The sequence below is a fragment of the Muscardinus avellanarius genome, assembly GCF_963383645.1.
Source record: "Muscardinus avellanarius genome assembly, chromosome: 6".
In the NCBI taxonomy this organism is placed as follows: domain Eukaryota; kingdom Metazoa; phylum Chordata; class Mammalia; order Rodentia; family Gliridae; genus Muscardinus; species Muscardinus avellanarius.
The window spans coordinates 43,434,583-43,448,969 of record NC_137791.1 but is presented as its reverse complement, the minus strand read 5'-3'; the positions used below and the strand labels follow the sequence as shown (position 1 = coordinate 43,448,969).

The 14,387-nt window shown below is 38.4% G+C and overlaps 1 protein-coding gene across 1 annotated transcript in view; it reads right to left on the bottom strand.

Moving 5' to 3' along the window:
- COL25A1 (collagen type XXV alpha 1 chain) overlaps window positions 1-14,387 on the bottom strand; it is a gene marked incomplete at both ends in the record, with an annotated part of 482,772 nt that overhangs the window by 53,308 nt on the left and 415,077 nt on the right. Inside the window, 4 exons of the mRNA XM_080697535.1 lie at window positions 858-902; window positions 2,357-2,401; window positions 3,192-3,260; window positions 6,477-6,539. Of these exons, the coding sequence (XP_080553661.1) occupies window positions 858-902; window positions 2,357-2,401; window positions 3,192-3,260; window positions 6,477-6,539 (222 nt within the window). The remainder of the gene's footprint in view (window positions 1-857; window positions 903-2,356; window positions 2,402-3,191; window positions 3,261-6,476; window positions 6,540-14,387) is intronic.

Here is a 14,387-nt window from a genome sequence, read left to right as displayed (position 1 = left end):
CTCCAGGCTACACTCCCAGACCTATTTTTACATTTTTATTTGGAAACAGGGTCTCCTAAGCCAGCACGCGCGGCTGGCTCCGAACCTGCGCGATCATCCTGTCTCCGCCTCCCAAGTGCGGGGATTACAAGCGTGCGCCACCACGCCCGGCAACATAATCTGATTTTTAAGAAGACATACAATTTAATCTCTGAAACAATTTTCTGGAAATTATAAAATATAAGCTAACCTGATACAACTTGTGAAATTTTATTGGCTTTATCTATGTTGCTTAAAGAATCGCTAACACTTTTCTATTCATTTATATCTGAGAGACTGTTTCTTCATTCCCTAAAAAGATAGAACAAAGTTCAGTAGGAAATGCATGGCTTTCCCCATGGGAATGGAATCCCATGAAAATGAACCACACAAGGAATGAAAAAGACTTCTCCCATGCTCATTATATCTGCTGCACAATTTCCATTAGTCATGCCCTAATTTCATGCCCCGCCTTTTTTTTTTCCCCTAGGGCTGTAAACATACGGGCTTTTGCTCTCTTATTTATAACTGGGTTAATTGAAAAATGAGAAATTCTATTAATTGCATGCCCTGGCCTTGCTACTGCTCATTTAGCAAAGGAAAGGTGTTTTACACTTTCTTTTCAATAATGCTTATTTTATATGTTAGACTCTCATATTCACTGCTCCTAGAGACCAAAATAAAAATAAAGGGGAGAAGGTAGCAGGATAATGACAGTATCCCACCTCCAAAACCATTGTTAGGTATTATACTTGCCCACAATAGCTCTTAAAACCACACAGACACTACTTCAAGTCTGAGTTTGAAGGGGCAAAAGTCTAAATGAGAGGTACACTCACCCTTGGTCCCAGTGCTCCAGAGTCCCCTTTGTCGCCACGGTCACCCTTTCCCCAGTGAAAAAGAAAAAAAAGTTAGTAGGGTCAGTGGTCTGGAAATGCTCCCAAGTCTAGGGATGGATTTATACTACAAAGCTGCACTTTTAATATGAACCTCTAATGTGGAAAAAACAGTAACCACCAGTAACCTCACAAGTGGTTTTTAAAGATGCAGGGAATTGAAATTCCCTTTTCCTTTTTCATATAATAGGGCACATTGGAGCAACAATGTACTCTATAGGATAACCTTCTTGCTTGGTGGAATCTGCAAAAGCAAAGCAACTGGTTTCTATGGCACCCAAAGTAGCCTTTTTCCTTTCAGACTGAGCCACTTTTTATATATATTTGAAGGGATTTGAGCAAAGGGGAAAAGGGACAAGCAATTTTATTGTCTGTCCTCAGAGAAGAAAAGTATAGATAATTGGGACAGGGAAGGAAGGGAGAGCTCGCTGTAGGGAGAATTAGAAAAGTGAGGTTACAGGCTAGGCCTCCCTCTGAAGATGGAGATCTAAGGGAAAGTTTATCTTCTGTAGGAATAGGCATTTTAACTCTCAGTGCTGAAATGGACAGCAGACAGCTGGAAAAGCCTGGCAGGGCTGAAGGCTAGGGCTGAGCAGCCCCCAATGCAATTTAAAATAAATCGAGTTTAATTTATACTGTCATTGCTCCACCTGCAGAGATACCAGGAACAGTCTAAACCCTCAAAATTCTCAGAAATCTACACTGAAACTCGGGAGAAGACATTTGAAACTGTGTAGATTTGAAGGTTCTTTAAAGCAGCTTTGAATGCCTTCCTATATGACATTCCAAGCATCTTTCTATATATCTCTAGGAAATGAGTAAGGATCAAAAAGATAAGCAGGAAGAGGTTTATAATTTTTCCACCCATGTTATACTAATAAAATAAACCATAATAACTAAATTTACTATGTTTGGAGAATTAATAATCTCTGCTTTTTTATCTTGTGCCCATTTACCCACATTACTAGCTAACAGCATTTTAAAAAATTGCTGATGATTTTGTCAATGGTGTATATGCTCTTGAAGGTAGGATAAAGAGCATGGTAAAGGATGGAAATCAGCGTTGCAATTTTAATGCACCAAAAGGAGTTGGCTAACTTCAAAGCAAAATATAATTTGAATGTTTATTACAAAGACAGGTAGGGCATGAAAAATAAGATTATATAACGCATGCTTTCAGTACTTAATGATTTCCAAAGAAGCTATTTTTTTTGAAATGGGAAATAAAATCTCTCCTAAAGAAGACAGCAAAAGAACATATATGACTAAACAAGGTAAGACAAACCATTGTTTTGTGATATTATCTTAGGTAAAGACTTACTACAAAATCGTCTCAATCCCTGTGTGTGGAAGAGTTTAACTTAAAATGCAATTCTCCGTGGACAAGGCAAAGGCTACAGGTATTAAAGGTCTCATGTCAAAATGGTCACCCAGTCACTGACCTTTGCCCCCTTTGGGCCTCTAGCTCCTGATTCACCTTGTCTCCCCTGTTATAGAAGATGAAGATGAAAAAGAGAAAATGACACGGGAGATAAGAACAGGAAAAGAAATTAGCAGTGACTCAGAATAATGAGGAAGTGTGGACACATTTTAGCGGTCTCATTCAGTGGCTCTCTGTAACGTAGCTATTACACACTAAGTGTATGTGCCTATTAGCATCAACAGGAGTCCATTCCCTGGGCTTCCCACCAACCTTCATTCCATTATTAGTCTGAAGATCGCCCTCCCAACAGTGGATGGGAAGGTTTCTGTGGGTGATTCTCATTCATCTCAACAGCGATTTTCTGTATAAATTTCCTTTTCATCAGAGAGTAAATCGTTTCCCATGTCTCTAGAATGGGTTATTAAAATAAAATGTGGCTGCATTCATTTGCAGGAAGTTCAGATGAATAAAGTCAAATAACTCCTCAGCTCTAATATATTCAAGGTGTTCCACGCCATCGAGTTACCATGGAGACAAGCACAGCACTTACTAACAGATTTTTCTCAGTAGGTTTCAGCATGTACTGAGTGATAACGGGTTAGTATGACAGTGCCTCTCCCTTTACATTTGGATGTTATTAAATTTGTTCACTGAACTGAGCCGAGCAAACAGGGAAAGTTGAATTGTAAAATCCCTTTTGAAAAGAACTAGTTGATGTGAATTTCAATAAGTTATTTGTGACTTTGGCTGTTTTAGTACCTGTTGAGGAGTTTTAGTTTTATGTTCCAAAGTAAATGGCATACACTCCCAAACCAAAGAATAGTATGTTTTCTTACAACATAAGAACAACTGACCTTTGGTCCAGGGACTCCGGGCTCCCCTCGCTCACCTCTTCCAGGAGGCCCTGCCTCCCCACGTTCACCCTGTCACAAATTACAAAACAGGTAAATGGCAATGCCCAGCACCATGGGTCTAGTGAAATAAAATAAAAATAGGCAGAGAGCCACATTTACTTACTAGGCACCCTGCATTGATTTCATCTCAACATGGGTTTAGGCTGGTTCATTTTTAGGAGGCACCCAGACTGGATTAAGGACTACCTAGAGAGCTGGTGAAGTGTCATTTCTGGGTGTGTCTGAGATGTCTCCAGAGATTGGCATGCAAGTTACCGGACTGAGTGAGAAGATTTACCCTCCATTTGGGTGGCCATCAATCCACATGGCTGGGGGATGGAAAGAATAAAAGCCAGAGGACAGGCAAGGTCTCTCTCCCGCCCTCCAGGAGCTGGCACACCTATTTTCTCCCACCTGTGGACATCAGAACTCCAGTCTCAGCCTTCATACCACAGATGAATCACACTGTAGGCCTCTGTAGCCTTCATACTGATTGCAGATGGATTATTATGGGATACCTCCATAATCATACGAGCCCATTCCCCTAACAAATTTCTATCCATGCATCCTGTTGGTTCTATTTCTCTGGAGAACCCCAGGTAATACTCCTTAGGCAATGACTATAACATTAACTATCAATCAATCCTCTATTTATTATGGTATGGAGAGTGAACTCAGGGTCATTCTTCCTCTGAGCTAATCCCCTGTCCTTTTAAGTTTTTGTAATTTTTGAAACAGGGTCTTGCTAAGTTACAGAGGCTGGCCTTGAAACTGTAATCCTTCTGTCCCAAGTATTGGGATTATAAGCATGTGTCAGCATGCCCAGCTCATCTGCATTTTATAAATAAGAAAACTGATCCAATCTTTTTAAAAATATCCTTCCCAAGAGGAATAACTTTTTTTTTTTAAGTACTGGGAATGGAACCCAGGGGCATTCTACCTCAAGCTATACCTCCAGCCCTGAATCACTTTTTTCAGAGGACAAAAAGTCTCTTTCTTCTACAAACACACCATCCACAGTCTGAATTCCACATCTGTTTTATTATTGAAATTCTGCCATCATGTGGAACATCCTCTACTATTCAAGGAGCATAAAAATAGCACCATCATCCTGGAAGACAATTTGGCATGATTTTAAAATATTTATACTTTTGACCCAGTGATTCTTCAAATAATAATTTAACCTAAGAAAAAAAATCAGAGCACATACAAGGATTGTATACTTTTATGTAAAAATTGAAGAGTGAGCACAGTTTTTAATTACAGGCTCTCTACCTTAAAAGCTTTGTGACTCTGGGCAAATTACTTAACTGCTCCGAGCTGTACAGGCGATTCAGTTGCCATTAACTTCAAAATAATTCAAATGAAATAACTTTCCTATCTCTGCTTGTGGAAATAGCACAATACATTCTTTCCTAATGTTTAGGAGTCAGAGTAGTATTTGCTGTAGAGATAGAGAATTATTCTGGGATTTTTTTTGGGGGGGGGACTGGGGATGGAACCCAGGGGCATTCTACCTCCGAGCTACACCCCCAGCCCTATTTTTCATTCTTTATTTTGAAACAGGGTCTCAGAGAGTTGCAGAGGCCTCACTAAGTAGCTGAGGCTGTCGATAAACCGCAATCCTCTGGTCTCAGATTCCCTAATGCTGGGATTACAAGTGTGCGCCACCACGCCCAGCTCATTCTGGGATCTTTACAGCATGTTGTAATTCGTGTTGATTTTAGGAGTCGACAGCTGTTTTTTTTTCCTGAAAGTTCTACCAACATTTACAGACAGAGTTTATGCTGGTTTTCTTGTGCAATGACCAGCTTTTCTCCTTGTGTGTCGTGCTCATTCACAGGGAGAGCTTTCTTCCCTTTTCTGGCTCTACAGCTGCAAGCCCCAATAAACACAACAGTGTTCATTCCTGCCCCCCCCCATCATTCTCTCTTTTTCTGGTACTGGGGGTTAAACCCAGGGGCATTCTACCCCTGAGTTACACCCCCTTTTTGAAACAGAGTCTCTCTAAGTTGCTCAGGCTGGCCTCAAACCCTCCTGTGTTAGCCTCCCCAGTACTGGGATCAAGGAGTGCACCATTAGCCTCCCCAGTACTGGGATCAAGGCGTGCACCATTAGCCTCCCCAGTACTGGGATCAAGGCGTGCACCACTGTGCTTGGCCAATAGCTCTTATATCAACAAGGAATGCTCATTATTCTTACTCTTTCTTCCTAAAAGACATTTCTTGTGTCAATCTGTTCAGGCTAAAACAGGCTTTCCTCATACTTTGTTAGTAAGTCTGACAGTTAATTATATGAAAAAAATTTCTAAAGAAAATAAATAATTTTGCATAATTTCACTGAGTTTTGGTCCCCCCCAAGGCCACACATAGTTTCCATTTACTAGGATTAGAGCTATTTTTATTTGACCAGTGAAAATGAGGACCATCCTGTCAGAACACACCATAAGCATATTTCTCTAACTCTTGGAAATCTTCCTTGGCTTATTTCTGGTGAATGCAATAATACACACTAAAGCAGAGACAGCTAAAAAATACAAGAATGTAGTTTGCTGTAATTTTGCCCCTTTTTTGATTCATGAGTCTGTCATGAGTGCAGTTCTATCATGAGAGCTGTACCTTTTTATGTCTTATTGGGCAGATAAAAAGAGAACTCTGGGCCTCACTGTCTCCACAGCAACATTTTTTTTTTTCATGGTAGCCTACAGCTTTGCTTTTAGCGTCCTCTCTAGGGTTGCCAAGTAAAAATCATGAGATGGTTTTCATTACAGAATATGTCTGCAGATGTCACTGAGGGTGGATCCTTTTGGAATAAAGTACTTAGGAATCTACGTGACATCTGTATGTGCCTTTGAAATCTAGAAAGTGATGGGAATGGTAATAACAGTTGATTAGTAACTATATCCTAAAATGGGTGATGAGGAGTAAGAGTTAGTGAGTTGTATTTCTCTCTTAATTCCTCTTCCTTCCCACATAGCCAAGAGGCTAAGAGCATCTTAACAGTTTAGGAGGAATTTGGATGAAAATTGCAACAACTAATATATTCCACCCATGTCTTGTCTGGCCAATGGGTTTCTGGAATTAACATTCTATTGCTCTATTTAATATGGTGTTCCCTTTAGATTAGGCTGCTTCAATTTTAAGACAGGAATGTCTGATCATCAGAATAATGGAGTTATCCCATATTTCTTTAAACATGTATAATAAAATTTTTAAAGAGAAAGGAAGGAACAAAATCTCTACTTACTTTTGTTCCTGGTAAGCCTGGTAAGCCTGGTTCTCCTTGAGGACCAATGAAACCTGGTTCTCCCTTCAAAAAAGGGGCATACAAGATCATTATTCACTGACAGTAAATACATGAAGTTAACTTTGTTCATTCCTATTGGGATCTTACTTCCTTGATTATATACTGCCTTTTTGCTGAGATTGAGGTACTGTTTTTACTTAATCAGAATTGGTTTGAAAAATTCTTTGCTAGAAATTCTGGAGAGGCCTTAGAAAGTAACTGACAAGACAATTTGATCAATAACTTTACAATTTCTTTCCTCATCTCTTTTTCTGTCATTCTTACCAAATTGAGTCCATGTGTGTAGGTAGAGGGGTGGGTGGTCTCTATGATGGGCCTCAGCGGCCCTGCAGGGTGCATGCAGGTGTGCATGCCCTCCCTTGGCATGTGGACCGACTTACTAACTCACAGCTAATGAGCATAATGTAGCAGAGGCAATGGGATGTCACTTCTAAGTTGTAAAACTACCATGGTGGCTTCCACTCAGGGGACCTTTCTTGTTCTTTTTTGCTGGGATCACTTGCTTTGGGAAAGCATGCTGCCATGCTGTGAGCAGCCCTTTGGAGAGGCCACTGAGGATGCCTGGAAATTTTTCTGATAAGGACATACCCCAGGCTGACTGTCTCACTGCCACTCATGGGAGACTCCAAGACAAAGGCACCTGGCTGTGCTGTGCTTGAAATCTTGTCCCACAGAAACTGTGGGATTATTAATGTTAGTTGTTTCAAGCCACAAGGTGGCAGGAAGCAATAGATATGCAATGGATGTGTATAGGGGAAGAGACTCAGGAATGTTCAGTATGAAGACAATTATCTCTGCTGCACACCCAAAACCTTATCTCCTCTGCCTGCTGAAAATACAGCTCTGGTTTAAGAAAACAGATATTTGGTCTTACTCCACAATTTTCCCCCCTGCACCAAAACCCCTCCAGAACAACAGGAGTGGTAAGAATCATACTTTTTTAACTTATAACCAGCCCCTTCCAATCATACCTGAGTTTATGCACATGAGGCAACTCTTGGTGGGTCCCAAGGTAGGGATGAGAACTGGTTGCCAGTGAAACCAGTCCTCTAATTAGAGGGTTCAACTTCCTGCTCTATCTCCTGGGGATGATGGCTGGAGATTGAGTTCAATCACCAATGGTCAGTGATTCCATCAATCATGCCTATGTAACAAAACCTACACAAAAACCCTACCAACAGGTCCTGGAAAGCTACCAAGCTGGTGAACACACATATGTGCCAGGACGGTAGACCATCCATACTCTATGGTGACAGAGATGCTTGTGCATGGCACTCTTTCAGACCTCACCCCACGTACTTATTAATCTGGCTGTTCATGTTTGCCCTTTATAGAAAACCATCGTAGTAAGGATAGCATGTTCCTGGGTTCTGTGAGTCATTCTAGCAAATTAGCGCATGAAGTGAACACTGTAAGACTCCTTAAATTTGTAGCCCAGACAGAAGTGCAGGTTACCTGGGAATTTGATACCTGTGATTAGAAACGGATATGAAGTTTGTCTTCTGGAGCTGGGCCCTTAAATGTGTGAAGTTTGATACGAATTAGAGAACTATAAGAATAGGATTGAATTGTAGGACACCCAGTTGGTGTCAGAAGTAGAACTGAAAAAGATACCACACATTGGCATAAAAGTACCTAAACTTGTGTTCATGTTGCATTTGTATCTGTGAAGTTTTATTTTCTTATTAGCTATTAGCACTCAAGTGTAATGGTCTGCCTAAAATCTGTACCAAATATTTACAGCAAATTTGGTTGTGTTCCATATTTACTCCCCCCACTTTGAATTTCTAGTATAGTTATATGTTGTTTGATACATTTGATTATTTTTCTTTTTTGTGTGTGTTACTGGGGCTGGAACACAGGGCCTTTCTACCTTTGGGCTACACTCCCAGACCTGTTTTATATTTTATTTCAAAACAGGGTCTCACTAAGCTGCTGAGAGCCTTACTCAATAGCTGAGGCTGGCTTCGAACCTGTGTGATCCTCCTGTCTCAGCCTCCCAAGCATGGGGATTATAAGTGTGCACTACCATGCCCGGCTCAACTGATTTTTTTCTAAGGTGGCAATATTTCAACCTTTGTTTGATCATACTTGCAATTGAGCAAGTATGGTTTACAAGACAAATTAAAATGTTAGCAAATATTTTTCAAACATAAGAACTTTTAAAATATGCTCTGTAAAATGTTGGGTGTTGGGTGGGGAACAAAAGGATCTCAGCACCCAACACAAATCAGATTGCTAAGAGCTCAAATAGGTTTATTTCTGACTCAGGTGCCCACGGTACTAATATAAGAAAGAAAGAAAAAGCTAAGTGTGAAACAAATGCTTTAGGTTTATAGCTTGTGAACTCTCTACAAGTCCCTCCTCTACCTGTCCTCATTGTTTTCTACCTAATGGAAAGGAGAAGAAATCACTCTTAGTGTATCTCTTAATAGTCTAAAATAAAAATATGAATTCTATTTAAAGAAATCTATAATGATCTAATTCTAGTAAAAGACTCTAGCTTGCTAGTTCATAAAATAAGGAATACACTTATCTATAAGTAAACTATTTCTCCTAATAAAATAATAGATACAAATATTCTCTCCTTATTCTTAAGAGAAATGATGTATTGAAGGCAACATTTAAATAATTAATAATGACCTACTGTCATGAAAATATAATGCAAGTTTATAGGTTGAAAATTTACAGGTAGAAAGCAACTCTTACATATCTTCAGTAGGAATAAAATGATCTGTTTAGCAAATCAAATAGAAATACCATTAACACGCACTAACAAAAAAAAAAGAGAAGTAAGATGAGTTGATGGTGCAGAAACACATTTCTTATTGGGTTAGTGTTTAGTTTATAAGGAGATGAAAACATGCAGTTATGTAATTCACCAAGAAATACCGCTTTGTGATCTCAGTGTTTAGAGAAAAGTGTTTTTTTTTCTTTCTTTTAAGGAATAGAACATATATTAAATTCTTATTAATAATAGATTTCTATAAATTGAATGTTCAGGGGTAAAATTTCATTTCAAGAGATAACATTAAAATGCATTTGAGTAGTATCAACAATTTCAGCACTGTTCATATTTGCTAATTTAAAGGCTTTGAGTATGATGACTTCTGTCTGATCATGCCATTTGGAAACAGTATCTGCCATATTTACAGATGCTGGCACACTTCTTATTTCAAGGAGAAAACTAGCACATTTTGCTGTAGAATGGCAGCTTATGTTTGTTTACTCCTGGATCTCTTCACCACTTTAGGGACATTGCCTCCGTTCTCTCAACACCTTGGCAGGATGGGGAGGAGGTAATTATTTGTCTCTTTTCTCTCTCAGGCTTAAGTAAATAGGGCGTGGATATGTCAACTCATGGTCTTGAGCTGCTTGGGCTATTGCTTATCTCCCTAAGTTTACACCAAATGTTCTCAAGTGGGCTCTGGGGAACTCTGGGGGTCCCTGGACCTTTTCATGGAGTCCTGAAGGTCAAACTTTTTTCATAATAATACAACAAATACATTATTTGCTTTTCTCCTTTCCTTCCCTCATAAAGAATATGAGAAGTCCATGATATGGTTTCAGATTCCATTGTGCATCTACCTTTAAAAAACTGCCACTGGTAGAGTTTGGGGCAGTATCAAAGAAGACTATCAATATTTTTCTGAGCAGACCATTGAACTAATCTTTTACATATCTGTATAAGTCTGTTTTTTTCATGCACTTCAATCAAAACAATAAAATTCCAATAGATTGAATATAGGAGTAGATGTGAAAATCCAGTTGCCTGCTATTAAGCCAGACGGAGAGATTGGGGGTGAAGGAGTATGCCAAAGTACTCTTCCAGTGAAATATTTTTGTCTCATTAAAAAATTCAATTATATTTTATAAAATATGTTATTTAATTAATATAATAAAATTTATAACACAGAAATATCAATAGACACAACCTACACAAACAAAAAAGCCTCTTTCATTTGGAATTTTTAGAAGCGTAATGAGATCCTGACAAAAAATGTTTGAAAACTGCTGGTACAAAAATACAGAATGAAGTTACAGCCTGACTTTTCAAGCTGGAGATCTCAGGTGCCAAGAAATGGAAGATTCTGGCTTCATCCAGGGGCAATTAGTCAAGACCTAGAAGATGTGAACGAAATGCTGGGCACTCTCCCTTGAATACAGTAAGTGCATAATACCTACTTGTTGTTATTTTCCCTTATCTAATAGGCTCAAGTATGTTATTATTAGTTTCTGTCATTACTGTTAGTTAGGATTACAACATCTCTGCATCCTATTTGGTAATATATAAGGTGACCTCTTGACATCTTCAATCTACCTTGGACCTGGGCTCGGTACTACTTCAATTTCTGTTAAGAAGTAACCCTAAATTTTCTCATGTCAATGTTATCATTTTATGAGATAATATCCATCTGTTAAGGCATTTAAAATTGTAAAATCAAAACATGTTTAAAATACAACAGAACTGTATTGACAGGTTCACTAATAGTAATTTTTCTTTCTTTGAGAAAGGAGAGGATAAAATGGCCATAAGTGGTAAATTTCCCTATATTAACAGAATTCTTTAAAACAAATCTTGCCTCTTTAATAAGGACTGATATAATACTTTAAAGGTCCTAGAAGCTCCCTAAGCTGTTTAGGAGAAAGATAATAACAACTTATTTATAGAAATTTTTTCTTCTGAAATAAAAAATAGGCAAATAGCTATCCTATGATAGTCAGACTTCCTATTTATCAGGATAGAGGAAAGAGAGGTTCAGGGGAAGAAAAGGAGAAGCTGAAATGTTTCAAAAACATAACAATTGGGAAATCATATTTAAAACAAATCAAAATACACAGGAATGAGAGTACAGAAGTCTTCAGGGCAACAAACAGAAGTAATGATTTATATCAGAATTATAATGTCTCACAGCTGTTTCCATATTTAATCTCATTTAATGAATATAAAATAGAAGAATGCTAAATTAAAAATTATTCATAAGTATTTATCTGAGTAGACAAGGTGTGAAGAGATACAATAGAGGAAGTCAGAACTGTAATAGAACTAAACTTTGACATTACTTTTAGTGGAGAAATAATAAATCTAAATTTTTCCCATTTTTCATCTTTGCTAAGCAATTATTTTAGAAAATTCAAATTATACTTTCAATGAGCTATCTTAGGGATGACATAAATCTGAGATCTTTTGAAAAGCACAGATGCCTACTATCTTAGAGAAATATGGATTTATGAATAGCAAACAGTATGTAAAAGAGCTCTACCATTAAAGTGAAAACAGTTGAACATGACATTTCCTAAAATTATTAATTTTTAAGTTAGTCATTTTTTATTAGTGATTATTTTTCAATACTGGGGATTGAACCCAGAGGCATTATACCTCTGAGCTACAGCCCCAGCCCTATTTTATTCTTATTTTAAAACATGGTCTCACTAAATTGCAGAGGGCCTCACAAGTAGCTGAGGCTGGCTATGAACCTGTGATCCTCCTGTCTTAGCCTCCCAAGTACTGGATTACAAGCATCCACTGCCACACCTGGCTTTTGTGATTTTTTAAAAAAATAACAAAAATGTTCAAGAAAAACAGGGAAAGGCAGAGGTCTTAAACATGTGGCTACAATGAGCAGCATCAGAGTAAGTAGGGTATTAAGTTTTCTCAGAGCCACTTTTATCTGTTTTCTCTCATTTCTTTTTCTTTTTTGTGGTCTGAGATGGAACCCAGGGCTTTGTAGCTCTGAGATACACTCCCACACCTCTTTTTATATTTTATTTGGAAACAGGGTCTTCCTGAGTTGCTGAGAGCCTCACTAAGTAGCTGAGGCTGCCTTCGAACCTGCGCGATCCTCCTGTCTCAGCCTCCCAAGCGCTGGGATTCCAAGCGTGCGCCACCACGCCCGGCTTTCCCTCATTTCATACACAGATTCTCCATCTCTCTACCTAATCACTGACCATATCATGTTAGACACATTTTAGGCTTTTGCTTTTGTTATCAGTGAGATCAAAGTCAGTAGGGATTCCTCACACTTGGCGATGCTGACTGCCTGTGAAAGGGACACAAGATTGAAGGAAGCAGCTGACTGGTCCCAAGTGTCACTACTCACCAAGCTCAGTCCAGCTCAAGGGAGAGAAAAAAGCAAGACGAGGAGGAGGAGGAGAGGGAGGAAGAGGAAGAGGGGGAGAAGTAGAGGAAGAACGCAGGGAGCAGAGGGGGGTTGAGTGGAGAGGAATATCCCCATCCTAATGTTTCCTGTTTCTCTCTCCACTTTTTTTCATTGTTTTAGCTTGTTTGGGTTTCACTGGTCCTAGAAAAGTCCAACTGGATTTATTCTCAGGACAAACAGAAAAAGATGAACAATATATAATCTGACTCTTAAACTACGCACAGAACTATGATTTAGCCAAAGCCTTGGGCTAAAATACAAACATTATTTGTAAGAACCATTAACACAACCCCAACTTTTAACTGCTAAAACATAAGAAAGAGCTGATACTCTGTTCCGCTACCCAAGCCATATGTGAACCAGTGACCGAATGATTGTCAGAGAAAAAGTAATCTCCACTCCGCTGGTATTACCACAAAATGGCAATAATACAGCATCCAATGAGCAAAGATTTGGTCCAATTTTCTAGTCTTGCTCTGGATAGTGCATCTGATTTCCTCCTGGGTTGTTTCATGAGCTTTTATCCTTTGGTTTTTCTTAACATTAATTAATTATCTCACTATCATTGAATTTAAACGCAGGGTCTCAGTACCAATACCAACATCCTTCCTTGTGCTGAGCTGGTAGAAAAGAGGAATAACAGAGTAGTTGTGATTTTGGCAACTGAACTAGGGTTCATGTAGGGCGGAAGTTATTTTATTAATTTAAGCGAAAGCATAATATCAGCCTAGTAGCCAACTGCTGAGAATAGCAGCTAACTGTAGGAAGCAGACCCATCTCAAATTCTAACATGAGTTGCTCATTTGAACGTAAGTTTTAAACAGCCAAGGTACGTGCAGGTGCAGAACCCAGACTACAAGGAAGTTGTGCTGAAATTAGAGGTGCCTTTTCCTGTGACCACCTGTGGAACCTGACAGTTTCACATTGATCTTAGCAACCATAGCTAATCATGTGGTCAGCCCAAACTTCCACTGTCTAGTTCCAAACTCTGAAAATATGGCAAATGCAGTACATATTTGAAAAATAGTATCTTTGTGATAAAAAATAATTTTGTTGTTAATTAGGATATTCTCTCTCTCCTTTCTTTTATAAGTTGAACCAACAGAAAAGAAAACTTCAAGAAGATTTAGCCTTTGGAAGTTGGTCCTATTCCCTCTATATAAAATAAAAGGAAGATACTTGAAGACAAGATTTTTGATTAAAGCTACTTTTCCTCTATTTGTCTGTTACTATTTTTAAAAACTCTAAATATCCCATTGGAAAAGCAGCTTAAATTATATGTCTTCTGGCCAAAAAAAAAAAGAAGGAATCATCAAATTAACAAAATAAATACACTAATACCGTCTTTATTCACCTCCACAGTGACAAAAACTGGTCTTCTATATAACAGAAAAGCAAGAAAAGCTGTGAAATTCTTTGGGAACATGCCCTTTCTGAATTTTAACAATGACTCCTAAAGATCTCACTAAGTCTTAGAATTCCATAATAAAATTTTGAATCTATTAGATTTTTCTAAAAATATACACTTAGTAAGTAGCAAGAAAAGTATTTCAGATGACCATGTTTTATCTTATAAATGGTAGTTGGGATACTTACTTAATACTCTTTTGTATATTACATAAAGAACATCCTTCATATCCTTCTCATAAAGATGAGAAGAGTCAATAGACACTTAGATGGGATTGTTGGT